The sequence below is a fragment of the Microtus ochrogaster genome, unplaced genomic scaffold (genome assembly GCF_000317375.1).
Source record: "Microtus ochrogaster isolate Prairie Vole_2 unplaced genomic scaffold, MicOch1.0 UNK8, whole genome shotgun sequence".
In the NCBI taxonomy this organism is placed as follows: Eukaryota; Metazoa; Chordata; class Mammalia; order Rodentia; family Cricetidae; genus Microtus; species Microtus ochrogaster.
Window position 1 is genome coordinate 4,201,919 of NW_004949106.1, and position 15,177 is coordinate 4,217,095.

General features: G+C 42.5%; 1 protein-coding gene across 1 annotated transcript in view; it reads left to right on the forward strand.

Annotated features, from left to right (window-relative positions):
- The window catches only part of Pgap1 (post-GPI attachment to proteins 1), a 61,733-nt gene that overhangs the window by 16,428 nt on the left and 30,128 nt on the right, over positions 1 to 15,177 (forward strand). Inside the window, exons 5-12 of the mRNA XM_013353491.2 lie at positions 1,736 to 1,893; positions 5,492 to 5,544; positions 6,817 to 6,883; positions 8,350 to 8,455; positions 9,091 to 9,146; positions 10,801 to 10,884; positions 12,997 to 13,046; positions 13,870 to 13,921. Of these exons, the coding sequence (XP_013208945.1) occupies positions 1,736 to 1,893; positions 5,492 to 5,544; positions 6,817 to 6,883; positions 8,350 to 8,455; positions 9,091 to 9,146; positions 10,801 to 10,884; positions 12,997 to 13,046; positions 13,870 to 13,921 (626 nt within the window). The remainder of the gene's footprint in view (positions 1 to 1,735; positions 1,894 to 5,491; positions 5,545 to 6,816; positions 6,884 to 8,349; positions 8,456 to 9,090; positions 9,147 to 10,800; positions 10,885 to 12,996; positions 13,047 to 13,869; positions 13,922 to 15,177) is intronic.

Consider the following 15,177-nt stretch of genomic DNA (forward strand, 5'->3'; position numbering starts at 1 on the left):
GAACTTAACCAGGTGGGGCAAGGGGAAAACAGGAACCAACAGAATGCTAGTCATCTGACTAGAAACTGAATGCGTCCCAGGAATAAGGGTTAAATGCTTAGTCATGCTGACCAGAAATTGTCCTCGAGAAGCACTCCAGGAATAAGGGAGGCAAGGGCCCTACAACCTTTGAAAGGGATTCCTAAGCTTAGGATGCTTTTCCTGAGTTAGAGAAAGTCCGGTCTCTTTCAACTTTCTGGTTTCTTATTTCTTTAAATTAGAACGGGAAAAAAAGTATTTAAGTAGCGAAGGGTTTCATGTTCTTGAGAGGTACATATGACTTCCAGAAATAGAAGCCCTGTTTATACTTGGTAATGCTACCTTTAAATGCGGAAAGTGGTCCAGGGTCATCTCTGACCGCACCCCTCCTCACAGGGACGGGATGCATCCACCAAACAGCCTTTCTCCTTGTGGCTCATGCTCTTACGCTCAGATCATGATTCTGGAAACCAAATCTCCAGATTGCCCTTTGATTTTCTTTTGGAGAGTGTTCATGTAGCCCCCTTACGATCCTGATCTTTCTGCCTCCTCATGGCTAGGTTTACAAGTTTGCAGCACCATGCCCAGCTCCTGTGCCCCAAGCTCTTTCCAGGGCCGGTGTGAGCCTCTGACATGTCTTTATTGTAAGAGCAGTGCACACGAACCTACAGTGAACTATGCAAAGTGTGGCTCTGTGGTGGAGCTCGGACATTCGCACAAGGTCCTTGGGATGTCAGATAGAATTAGCTTGGGAAGAGAGAGAAGGCACCACAGCAGTGGTATGCTTCTGTGTGTTCTCACAATCTAGGGCTAACTTTGAAGACTCTGAGAATCTTAACTCCATATGACGTCATCTCAATGGTCCGTCAAGGAAAGCATAGAAAATACTTCATTTAGTGGTCTCATAACTGTTTTTGGTTTTAATATTTAGACTTTAATACTTAGTTTCATTGATATTTTTCCCCGGGTCCTCTAGATGTCAGAGTTCAGTAGACTTGGTGATGTCCCAGATACATACTGTTGAGATCTTTAATGAGGAGGGCTTTTCATACCAAATGTATGAAGGCATGAATGGGATCTGATGGGGTTTGATGCGGAGAAAAAGAAATTAGGGCTCTGTTTCCTGATCTCAGTGTAGTAATAAACAGTGATCCTAGTTTTAGTAGATAAAGGAAAATCTGCTTGGAAACCTCTCACTTAAAGTTTGCTGCTAACTTTAATGGGTGGAACCCTGAGCCTGAGATTTTCTTCAGGAGTGTAGTCCTAAAATTAATATGTCGCTCTTAGGATAGGTTGTTTTGTAGGAGCTTATGTAGTGATGTGTGGTGACGGTTATTCAACACAGGGTTGCTAAGCCTTGAAAGACTGGGCACTTCTGTGACCGGGAGAAGTGAATGTCTCTTTTTTTGAAGACTACTTTATTAAGACGTGTTTGCATGCGAACTCATTGAAAACTGGTTCCGTGTGGCCTTTCTCTTTAGTGACACCTTCGGTAACTCTCAGTATTTTACTTCAACTCATTGCAAACGTGGATTTTTGTACTCTGACTTGTATGCAAAGCTAATGATTTTTTTTTCCTCCAAATATAGAAATGTGAATGATATTTATAGACCAAATAGCTTAAGCAAAAAAATTAGATAAACATTAGTATTATAAGTATGGCTGCATGAAATGGCTTAACTTTCAGTGTTTCCTTCTCCCTTTCATTTCCTTCCAGAGTTCTATATGACTGTAAACGACTATTGGATTTTAAATGCTCGGAATATAAATCTGACTACGCTCTCTGTAGCTGGAGGATTCCGGGATTACCAAGTTCGTTCAGGACTGACTTTTCTGCCAAAATTAAGCCATCAGACCAGTGCCCTATCTGTCGTGGTAACTATCTCAAAGGTTCTATATAGTACTATAGTAGACACAGAGGAACGTCAGAAGGGGAATGGTGTATCCACGCTCGTAAATGGGCGCCAGGTGGGTGGAGCAAGTGTGCACGCAAGCGCACACGGGTGTATGAGGAAATCCGAATGAAGGTGGAGGTGCTGAAAAGCAGACGCTTCTGCCGGAGAAAGAAAACAAGGACGTGAGAAACCTTGAAAATCAATGAAAATAGTAGGCTCCAAAGTCAGACCCTATCCATTAATCAGAGGTGGAACTGTAAGAATGCATGGGCTAAACACAAGGGGCTCTAGTTATGTCCGCGTGATGTAACTGTATTGCTAGAAGAATGGCCGACGCATCCCATCCTCCTAATGCTAGCTTTGAGTAAAGACTTACCAAGTGCCAGATAAAATAACGCTCTTTGATAGTTGACGAACAAATAGAACCCCGATTAACTTGCCGATTATTAATTACCCTTCCCTGCCAGGCCATTGAGTGTTTGATCCTTTAATTAGGATACTTAGACTTTGGAAAGTGAACTCAAATTTCCCTTAGAATCTCTTATACATTTAACCATGACGTCAGCGGTTAAGATCTCTACTGCAGAGGCACGCGCAGCCTCTCTAGAGGGGCCGCCTGTCCCCGGGCCGCCTGTCCCCCGTGCTTTGGGGCGATGGTGGGAGAAAGTCATGCCTCTGAGTTGTTCTGTGTGACTTTCCTGCTATTGTCCTGCCGTTCGTCCATTAGTGAGCTGCTAACTGAATCCTTCGTTGCCTTATCCAGAGGAGGAATTAGGATGCAGGTCTATCCTTACCATTTTCTTCTAACTGGAAGCATTAGGATACAGCCAGGATAGTTGTTGATTGATTGATATGTTAATCAATCGTTCTCTCAGACGTCATTATTAGTGGCGGGAGACTTGGTTTTGGTGTCCGAGTATTTCAGACAGATGTTTGCCGGGACTCCTCAGATTACCCAGCGTTGCTTCTCGGTAAACACACGTGGTATGAAGTCTTACGAAGTCAGACATAACTTCCTCGCCATCTTGGCCCGCAGCGTGGCGTCAACACCCTGCACACTGATGCTTGTCTGTGGAAGAACATTGCTCATTTGATCCCGCATGCGTCTGCTGACGTATGAGTGTGTGTCCTTGTCTGCTCTAATCCCTTTGACAACGCGTGGCTGTCGCTCTTTCTGTATCTCTGATGAAGAGATTTCACTAACAGAATTTCCCCACAGTTGTCTGTTTGTAGAACTTTTATTTTTTTTTTAACTCTCTTTGTAATTTCTCATGTTTATATGTCTGATATTATACTCAGTTAAGCAGTGACAGTTTTTCAGTGCTTGTTACGGGAGAGGTTAAGTTACTTTATAGTCATGGGGACTGGGAAAATGATAAGAAGTTAAGACCGTGATTGTGTTTAATTGCTATAATATATCCCCTTGTGGATAATAGTATCATAAATACAAGTGACCTTTTGCTGCGTAGATCGGTGTGTGGTTTCTGACTCAGGGACCTAGGCTGATGCCAGACACCCCATCTGCAATGCTTTCCTTCCCAGATCACGTTAATCATCACTGGATCGAACAGAGAGAGGAATCAGCTCAGGGAAGGGCACCAGGCTGAAAAGGGCACCCATTGCTTCCCTTGCCCACAACTCCTCTCACCCGTGGCCTCTCTCACCCGTGGCCTCTCTCACCCGTGGCCTCTCCCACCCGTGGCCTCTCCCGCCCATGGCTCCTCTCGCCCGTGGCTCCTCCTGCCCGTGGCTTCTGCTCACCATGAGAGGAAATGCTATTATGTCTTGAAGAGAGGCTGAGGGATTGAGCCATGTTGTTTGCTGTAGAGCAGAATGAACACCTTTTAGAATGAACACCTTTTAGTGTACAATGAGCAACCACCCTTATAAAATGTTTGCATTTTTTATTAACTTCATTCTTTAACAGTTGCATAAGTGAATATTCTGACTCCTCTCACCTCTTATGGCCCTCCCACTCCTACCAAGCTCTTCCTTCCCCACAAATCTCCACGCCATATTCATGCTTTGTGTGTGGCTTGTGCCCCACAAGGGCTGCCTGTGTGACCACAGTGTGGGTCTATCCATTGGAGCCCAGTGGTCTTCCTGTAGGCACACAACGGAATGCCTTGTCCAGAATCTGTCGGTAGCCAATGACTAAGCAGTAGGGCTGGGGTCCCAGGAGCTTCTCCTCCATCCATAGCTGACTGTCGGCAGGGCTGGTCTTGTCAGAAGCCACAGCTGGTGTGAGTTCATGCTTGCACTGGCTGTGTCCTGCCTAGAAGGCGGCTTTTCACAGGCGTTCCCCCTGAGTGGGGCTCCTGTGTTCTTTTTGCCCTTCTTCTGCAGTGTTTTCTGGGCCTGAGAGGGAGGAGCGGGTGGTATTTGTGGTGCCTTTACCAAGCCAAACAAAATTGTAGGAGGAGGTCGCTAGTTTGTTCCTGGCCGCTTAGCCCCGAAATAATTACACAGAGATTGTATTAATTAAATCACTGCTTGGCTCATTAGCTCTAACTTCTTATTGGATAATTCTTACATCTTAATTTAACCCATTTCTATTAATCTGTGTATCGCCATGTCGCAGTGGCTTACTGGGTAAAATTCCGCCCAGCTCTGACAGAGCTATATGGCTTCTCTCTGAATCACCTTCTTTCTCCCAGCATTCAGTTTAGTTTTCCCCACCTACCTCAATTCTACCCTATCAGACCAAGCCAGTTTTCTTTATTCATTAATGGTAATCACAGCATACAGAGGGGAATTCCACATCAGAAGATAAAGCACGTTTATTTACTTGATAATGGTAAATGCTACCTACCAGTGGTTGAGCTATTATTCTGCTCAGTGGCTAGTAAAATCTTAGAACTGTAGAGGACTCTGGTGTCAGATGTTTTTTTTTTTTTTTAGTGATTTATCAGCAGTAGTTCCTAAATATATAAAGTGCCTATAAACTCATCAATAAGAGGGGTGCAGATGAACAGGAGTTATAGAGTATGGAAATGATCAATCTCTATTATGCAAATGTGGAAATGTTGTAGTCGAACTCCTTACTTTGTGTAGTTAATACATATAATAAATTATACATATAGTTAATACATATGATAAATACTACATGCTAATACATATTTCTCAGCACACCCCTGTTTATCCAACCACATCTCAGAGCCCCCCAAGTAGGAGTTCAGTTCAAAGCTAAAATCCCGAACTATCTACTGGAACATCTACATTCATGTAAAAGTCAAAGTCTTACTTAATAACTTTATTTAATAAGATTCTTTATTAAAGGAATATTAAGCTCAACTTTTTAATTGTGTGTTTAAAATGTTAGATATTAAAACCTCAGCATAGGATCTTCGGATATATTAATTTTTTAAAGGGTAACGTAAGTCTGAGAACCAGAAATAACATATACGGGGTTATGTTATGCATGGAATAATATATTAGGATCACCTTTTATAAAAATGGATCATTTTAATTAAAGACATATACAGTATAGTGAAATTTTTAACACATGTTTCTAAATATCAGTGTATGAGAGATCCAGCAAATCGTCATGTACTTGAAATTTTTTCTTTTCCTTTCAGAGCTCAGCAGTGCCTAAGACCTGGGTCTCAACAGACCATCTCTCCATCGTGTGGTAAGTATGTTATAACTTTCGCTGCTGGTTTGTCTTATCACCATAATTAAGTCTGAGTGAAAGATTAATAGAGGTTCGAGCTCAACGCTCGTCTCTTGCTTGTTGGACCTGATAATCCGTAACATCGTCTTCTGAAGCACAAGTCACGTCACTCCTAATGGCACCAACATCAAATACTAAACTTTAGGGCTTGTCTTAGGTAGGCAGAGTCAGATGTGCCCCCAAGAGGACTTTCAGAGCTCCCAGCCAATCACTGCTCTCCGATAGAGTTAGATTTGTGATGGCTGCTGTGGGGAGCGATGGAAACCAACCAGAAATCAGATCTCTACCTAATAATAGTCGAAACGTAAGAGGTTCCACGTGGGCCAAGGAAAGCAAAGACTCCAGTCTTAGCTCCTTGTGCTCTGGCTGTCAGATTCTCTTTTGCCCTTCCTCTGTCTGGACAAGCCACAGTCTTCAAGGCCCACGCAGGGCAGGCGCGTAGGGGTGGCGCAGGCTTCACGTGTGCCCGGAGCTGGAAGTCACGTGGGCTGCAGAAGGCCGTTTGGCTGCCAGACATCTTGAAAGATTTTGTTTGCTTTGCTTCTATAGGTTAACCTTGATATATACACTTAGTAGGAATGACTTGTTGGCCGGGCGATGGTGGCGCACGCCTTTAATCCCAGCACTCGGGAGGCAGAGGCAGGTGGATCTCTGTGAGTTCGAGACCAGCCTGGCCTACAGAGCTAGTTCCAGGACAGGCTCCAAAGCCACAGAGAAACCCTGTCTCGAAAAACCAAAAAAAAAAAAAAAGGAATGACTTGTTGTGTGCCTTCTTAGTACACATTATTATTATTAAAGCAATAGAACGTGCTCCATTAACTGATAGAATTGTGCGTATTTGCATCAAAACTGGCGGTTGGTGGCTTCTGGGGGAGGGAGAGTCGCTTGTCTTTGGCGGTATGGTGACCAGTAGAATCCCCCGTTCCCCTAGGGTTCACCCGTCCTAATGCATAAGTGGGTGGGACTGATTGGGTTTAGGGAGTTAAAAAAATGAATTAAATTGAAGAAGAGGCCATGAAGTTGAGATGGAGAGATGATGTGGGGAGAGCTGGGGAAGAAAAAGGGGTAGATGTGGCCAAGGTATAAAATTCTCACAAAAGAGAGTACGATCATTTCCAACATAGATTTTTGTCTTCCGTTGTGTTGCCGCCTAAGTAACAGTTTCACACTGACAAAGAAAGGCCAGTGTTTTACAAACATTGTATCTGTAACACTTCCTTTCCGCTCTAGGTGTAAGCAGTTACAGTTGACCACAATCCGAGCCTTCTTGGATCTCATCGACGCCGATACCAAGCAGGTAGGTGTTTTTAAACTGAAAGCTTGTTTTAGCGAAGCGAACGCTTTGGTTGGCGCTCACAGATTCCATACTAACAGAATCCTCGTATCAGGTGAATTAGTTCTGAAATAGAAGTATCTTTATTCCTTCTGATATAATGCATACACCATTCAGGAAGCGGTGAAAATAAAGACCAGAACGGCTGTCTCTTCTCTCAGCACAGGTCCGAAGTTGGATGCCTCTCTCTCCAGCTCTCATTTTTAATTTAAGAGAGATATTTATGACAGACTCTAATGGGTTTTCTTAGTAACATGTGAGAGCATCATAATCTATCCTATTAGGTACTCTTGAATGCCTATTAAAAGTTATCTTTGGCATATTGGTAAGATCAGAATGCATGCCGTTCCTCAGTAACTCACTCACCAAAGAGTCAGCTCTGTACTGGCCCGGGTCGAGCCATTTCTGTCCTGAGATCTCTGTTCCACTGAGGTTTCAGAGAATCAGCTGTGCACTGGCCCAGATCGAGCCATTTCTGTCCTGAGATCCCCGTTCCACCGAGGCTTCCAACTTATCAGTTAACAGAGCCTGGGAATCACTTGCCGTATCCTGTACAGGACATCATGGGTTTCTTTTTTTGTTTTTTGTTTGTTTGTTTTTGTTTTTTGTTTTCGAGACAGGGTTTCTCTGTAGCTTTGGAGCCTGTCCTGGAACTAGCTCTTGTAGACCAGGCTGGTCTCGAACTCACAGAGATCCGCCTGCCTCTGCCCCCCAAGTGCTGGGATTAAAGGCGTGCGCCACCACTGCCCGGCTCATCATGTTGTTTTTGTTTGTTTTTTTTTCCCGTGGCTTTCTTGACTGCTAGATGACTTGTCCTAGGGGCGGCTTCAGCGTGATTAAGGGCCTTGGGTTCAGCAGCTTCAGGTTCTGCTGTGCGCTGGGAAGAAGCTAGGGTTTCTCATGTTCAACTGCCTTCCCTGGGTCATTTTACAGTAAATATCTGTATATAGTGTTCTGGGCACCAGATCTCATTCTAGATGGCTGTGAGCCATCGTGTGGTTGCTGGGAATTGAACTCAGGACCACTGGAACAGCAGTCAGTTCTCTTAACCTCTGAGCCCTCTCTCCAGCCCCTACAGTAAATATCTGTTCTGTGGGAATGGTTTTGAAAGCCATGGCTCTGGCTTCATCCTCCTTCTGGATGGAAGTTTTGAGGTCTGTTTGATTGTGACAGAGCATTTTAGCCCCAAATCTTAATAACTGTGTGACTTTAGAAAAATGTCTATTTTTTCTGTGCCTTAGTGTCTTACAAAAAGGCAGATACATACTATCGGAGTTTTTGTGAGGATGAGGATGAGCGTTGATACCATGTTGTTTTAAGACAGTGCCTGGTCCAGAGAGAGTAAAATGCTGACTCTTTATTACTTGAAGTAATGCTTCATCAAATCATCATGCTGTGGACGATGCAGACTATGTTAATGTTCTTTCTAGATAACTCAGAAACCTAAGAAGAAGTTGTCGGTGTTGAATCACCACTTCATAAGACACCCAGCGAAGCAGTTTGAGGAAAACCCATCCATAATTTCTGACTTCCCAGGTTTGTGATGGTGACCTTTAACGTGGATCTCTTCACTGTTGTTTCTGATAAGTGTGCAGCTGTGCCCAGCTGTTAGTATTTGAGAAACTGGGATGCTTCAAGTATTCTGGTCCCATTGACCGATTTTCTCTGTCGTGGTACTAGCAAGTTCTTGGTTTGAAAGGGAAACATAGAAAAGCAAATTGTTAAGACACTGATCAAAGTTTGCGCTGGAAATAAGTTGATAAATAAAGGTTTTAGAATTGTGTGCCCTTGTTTTCGGATAGTCACCAAAAGCAAGAGCTGTGCTATTTATAACGTCTCTGTTTCTCGGTATCGTTTACTCCCCAGCCATCTGAGTTCACAGCACTTCGTTTGCTTGGCAAATGTGCTCATGTTCTATTCAGTCCGGCGGTTTCCTTGGGGAAAGCCATCCTCGTTTCCTTCTGTTGAGAGGTCAAAGACTCTGATAGGGATTGCTTGTTCGTGTTAAGCACAAAGAACATGTTTCTGGATCTCATGTTTTAAAGTAGCCAATATTCAAGGAACCACGTGTTTGTTATTGCTAACGAGTATTTATCAGAATTCAAAATAGAACAACAATTTTAATATGGGAGTAATTGCTTATGCAGTAACTGCATTTCCTCTCCATTAAGGGTCATCCAAGTGGGTTTCAGTGAAAATGTCCAGATGGTCCTACGTGGCTCAGAATGTAGGTATTCTGTCGTCGTTTCTGTCCAGACTGATTCTTAGATTTACCTTTAAAAGTTAAGATTTTTTTTAAATTACATTTTCTCATGATTTACTAAGAATACCTTAATAATACCAAATCTGTTCACATTCCCTATTTTATCATAAATTTGTACCCCTTTTTCTTTGTTTTTCAATTTATTTAGCTAAGCACCCAATGAGGCAATAGATCACTGTTTGATATTCCTCTTCCGTATATTTCCCACTCCTTTATTTTCTGTGGAATTTATTAATAAAGTTTCTGTCACTTTTTATGATGGGATTTCATACTGGTTTGATTTTGCTGACTGCATTTCCGTTGTCATTCAGTATATTCCTCCCAGCCCTTCATAAGATTTAGTAATTGGATCTAAATGCTTGATATATTCCTTTTTTTTTTTTACTAGAACTTTTTTGCTTTTCCTGGGCTAGCTTCTGGAGATCTGAGCAGTTGGTAGGGGATGTCTGAATTAATTACTGTAGGAGGATATAAAGACGACGATATCCTGTTTCTCTTCCGTTTCTTTTTTTTTTTTTTTCCGAGACAGGGTTTCTCTGTGGCTTTGGAGCCTGTCCTGGCACTAGCTCTGTAGATCAGGCTGGTCTCGAACTCACAGAGATCCGCCTGCCTCTGCCTCCCGAGTGCTGGGATTAAAGGCGTGCGCCACCATCGCCCGGCTCTCTTCCGTTTCTTGATCAGGATACTGATCAGAGAAGTTTCCCTTTACTAAACTTGTCGAAAGTAAGACAAATCCCACAGGAAAGAACGATCCGTGCCTGACTTCTGGCTTCTACCTTGTGTGCGCTGGCTGTTAGACTAGCGGCCGCCCGCCCTGGTAGCATTCCTCGTGGGTGACAGTTGCTAGCACACGTATGTAAATATTGCATTCATTGTTTATTGATTCTAAGGTTGTTCTTTGCCTGACAAGCTGAAGCCATTCCAAGTGTGGCTCTTTATCTTTCAGTACAGCTACTTAGGGGTACTTTCTGTTAGTGCCCTCGTTCCCCGGTGTGGCAGAATGTTTCAGCTCGGTTTTTGCCTCTCCCCTTCTGGGGCTTGAATTTGGTGTTTATTTAAGGAATTGCTTTATGTAGGAAACGATACCTGCAGACCCGGGCCTGGCTCTTGGTGACTAGGTTGTTACTTATGGACCTTTTCAGTAACCAGAATGATTGAGAATTCAAATATCGCAGCCATGCATGGTGGTGCAGACAACACCCTTAATCCCAGGGAGGCAGAGGCAGGAGAATTACTGAAAGTCTGAGGCCAGCATGATCCACATGGCAAATCCTGGACCAGCCATTGGTATAAAAATGAAACCCTGTCTCAAAAACGAGACAACAGAAACATTAAACAAAAGATAAATCATCATCATCAACACAGACACAGACACACACACACACAGACACACACACACACACACAAATGCATTAACCCTGGTGCTTGCCTGTCAGTTCTGGACTACTGAGTTTCTACTTAACCCTTTCCCTCCTTATTTTTTACCTTCCATTCACAACCAACTGGTTCTTAGTAATAGCAATAATATAATATAATATATAATTTATTCCCATTGCCATAAGTTCTTGAATGATGAAATTATTTGCTCACTATAGTTATTGTTTTCTCTCTTTTTTAGAACTCTGAAAAGATGTATTTTGCATTTCCTCTTGCGCATCACAGGAAGAGCTACACTCATGCCTACTGCCAGAGTACCATGTTGGTAAGATGCTTGGCACCTTCTCCTTTCAATTTCCAGCTAGGAGGTGTGTTTGTTATCTCCGTGGTCACCGTGATAAAGTACCTGAGAGAGGCATCTTAATAAGGAAGAGTTTGCATTTGCTTATGGTTTAAGTGGGTACCACCCGTCATATTAGAGAAGGTGAGGCAGCCCATGGCAGTAGAAGGTGATGAGACCCCCCCCCATCTCAGCAAATTAGGAAGCAGAACTGGGAGCAAGGCTGGACTGTAGCTCACACTGCCTGCCCCACACCATCCTACCTCTTCCAGCCAGGCCTCACCTCCTAAGATCCCACAAAATATCCAAAGGCAAGCCTCTAGGGAACGGCTCATATTCCAGCCATAGCCGGAGGTCAGCATTGTATTGAGGCAAATGCTTGTCGGATTGCAGCTCATGCGTTTGAGTGGTTAGGGGGTTGTTTTCTGTATTCAGTGTCTGTGGATGTGTTGGCTTAAATGAGAATAGATTCATATATTTGAATACTCAGTCCCCGGTTGCTAGAACTGTTTGGGAAGGATGAGGGGGCGTGGCCCTGTTGGAGGAGATCTGTCATGGGGTGGACTTTGAGTTTTTAAAAACCCAAGCCATTGCCAGTTGGTGCTTTCTACCTGGGCTTGTAGATGGAGCTGCGAGCTCTTGGCTGCGGCTCCAGCCTCTTGCCTGCTGCCATGGTCCCCTCCGTGGTGGTCATGGGCGCTAGCCCTCAGGAACTGTGACCCCCAAATGAAATGCTTTCTTCCATAGTTGCTTTGGTCATGGTGTTGTCACATCGGTAGCAAAGTAACTAAGTCAGTTGAGTATCAATTACCGTAAGATAACATGCAATTTAAATCTTTATTTCAATTTTTTTTTTGTAGAACTTGTAAGTCTGTATAAAAGTAGGGAGAAAATATGATAATGAATTATTTTGTAAGCAGAACACAATTTTGAACAATGACCAGTTCTGCCATTCTGACTTTATTTATTCCTGGGATTATGAACTAACTTGCAGCTCTGGCCTGACCTCCTGCTTCAGAATCTCTCATTATTGTCCCAAGGAGCCAGAATCGCACAAGCATTTTGCCTGCAGGGAGAGGAGAGAAATACTTAATTGTTATTTTCTCTTATTCTTAAAAAAAAATCATTTTTTATTTAAACCTCATGAAATCAGAGACTGACTGCCTGACTCACTGTTTTCTCTGAGACCTTAACTTTTTGGTCCTTAGAATGAAATTCATCGACTTTGGTTCGATGAAAGGATTGATTTCTCCATTGCTTTTTTGTGAGATTCCGAGGCAGCTTACATATTTGTCTCGACCGTGCTCCCTACACTCTGGCGGGATTTCAGTAGCGTCAGATTTTGGATATCATGTTTTCGTCCATAAAAGCTGGAGTAAAAATGTCAGGTGGTAGTGCTTTTTAAATAACCAAAGCTAACTGTGGCATGCTTTAAGAAAGGGAGGAAAGCAAGCAAGCAAGCAAGCAAGCAAGCAAGCAAGCAAGCAAGCAAGCAAGCAAGCAAGGCAGTACATTTTGCAGCCTCGGATTCAGTGCTGATGACGATGGCTACCTTCAGCGTCCAGCCTTGCAGTTGGGTTTCCGCCTAGCCACATTCCTGGTGATATAGGAGTTTATGCCCTGGCAGTCCAATGAGAATGGGGTTAATAAAGTAAAAAAAGCCAGCTTTTCAAATTAAAGGTGTTTGTTTTTTAACATCCTGGCTGTGGGTGTGTGTTTCTAGAAATGTCTCTCTCTGGTTCATGCTTGCTTTTGTTAGGATGTAGATTACCGCGTGTAACTACGGCATGGATACTGCGAGGGCGGACATTGGGGGCAGCGGTTAGGAACACTTAGGTCCTGGGCTGCACAGATGCCCGAGGCCAGTCTCGTGCTGTGTGTCAGCTGCTCATCCGCTCGACCCAAGTTAGTCGCCAACTCTTGGCCTACCCTCGACCTGTGTGTCTTTTAAAGGCACATCGGATGCTTCTTAGTCATCTTTGTTTTCCGTGATCCTAACCATTGATGTTCCTATATGTGATACATATATATATATATATATCGGTGTGTATTTGAGATGCTTGTTTTATAACATTGTTTTCTATTATTAACCAACAGGATACAAATAGTTGGATTTTTGGCTGTATAAACAGCACATCATCTATGTGGTAAGTTTTTGGATCACTTGTTCATTTTTTTTTCTTAACACAAATAGTGCTCAGACATTACAGTTTCAGGAAAGGTATATGTGTGTATGTATACATGTGTGCATATATGTGCGCGCATGTACACACGCACACACACGCACACACACAACATTTTTTCTTTTTGATTTTTGAGATAAGGTCCCATTCTGTAGCCTGGGATGTCCTGGAACATACTGTGTACTCTGGCTGGCCTGGAACTGAGCGTTATTCTCCTGCATCAGCTTCCCCAGTGCTGAGATTATAGACACGAATCACAACAAACGGCACTTTATATTGCTCGTTATATGATCGCTTTTGCTGCTGTATCAAATTGTAATGTTTATGTTTTAAATTTTGATTATCGTGTGTATGTGTGCATGTGTTATACAGTGCATGTGTGTGTGTCTATGATGTGCGTGTGTTTGTGCTCTGGGCGTGTATGTATGCAGTGTGTGCTCGTGCATGGGTATGCTGCGTGCATGTGTATATATGTGTGTTCATGCGCTCTGTGTGTGCGCATGCATGCATCTCTGTGTGTGTGTGTGCATGCGTGCATGAGTACACACGCCATGGTATATGTATAAAGTTCAGGCTGTCAAGCACGCCCCGCAGGTGCTTCTTCCCACTGACTCACCTCCCTGGTTTGTTTGTTTGTTTGTTTGTTTGTTTGTTTTTTGCTAAGGGAGCTTCATGAACTTGTATACAGTCTCTCACTTCCAGGGATGCAGATTTTTTTTCTCTTTGCTCTGAAATTATAATACTTGAACATTTGCCCTCTAATTATACTTTCGTATTTATTTCAAAGCCGGCAAGGGATTGATTTATCATGGAAAGCTGAACTGCTGCCGACAATCAAGGTAAATGTTAGCCTTAGAATTTTATATTTTGGTTAAAAAAAAAAAAACAGTTGGTAGACCTTTTAGAATTGGCTCTTTAAAAAAGTCATAGGAGTCCTTTCTTTGGAACTGTGTTTGATGAGGCGCAGCAAACAATTAATTAGCTGTGTTTTGTTTCTCTTTAGAGTTTAAAAATGTAAGTTGAGAACTTGCTGAACCGGTTGTAATGTCATTTACTGAAGGAGTCAGAGACACTTTTAAAATTACTTTTTTTTTTTTTTTGAGCACATGCTTAAACAGTTTTTTTCTTAAACTATAAACCAGTTAGTGCATTCTATTGAGAATTCATTTGGGTGGAAGGACCTTGCAGTGGGAGGTGAGATTTCAAAGAGACACCAAATAATTCTCTAGATTACACCACATTGTGGTCAGGTGGCTGGGTAACTCTTGTATTTAGTTCTCCAGGGTGGCAAATCACAGCCTGGATTTACTTCATCGTTGTTAGTGTTTTCCTTAGGTGACTCCAGTAAGTTAGCAACTCTTTTTATTTTTCTTCTTCTTCCTCTTTAACAAATACTAATTTGTATATTCTCAAAATAAACAGCGGGAAACACAAAATAAGCCTGTAATTTGAGGATAATGTCAGTTCTAATTTCCAAGCTTGTGTTTATTATAATTTACGGTCTTGTCTGGGTTTGGTGGATTCAGTTTTCACACAAATCCACACCTTAAAATAAAATACACTCTTCTGATGAGCTCAGACTTGAAACAGACGTCTGGCTGCTCCCAGCCCTCTCCCATTGATTCCAATTGAGTAATTTTTTTTTCTCACAGATACTCATTTCCCTATTGAGGGAGCAGGACTAGGGACCGTCCTCCAGTTGTGTCCTCTCCATCCCAGAGACACACCCTCAGCCTTTGCTTTTTATTTTTGAGATGGGGGAGGGGTCTCAGTGTACTTGCTGACTATCTATCTATCTATCTATCTATCTATCTATCTATCTATCTATCTATCATCCATCTATCTATCATCTATATATCTATCTCTATCTATCTATCTATCTATCTATCTATCTATCTATCTACCTACCTACCTACCTACCTACCTATCTATTATCTATCTATCTATCTATTATCTATCTATCTATCATCTATCTATCTACCTATCTATTATCTACCTATTATCTATCTATCTATCTATTATCTATCTATCTATCTATCATCTATCTATCTATCTGTCTGCCTGTCTATCTATTATCTATCTATTTATCTATCTA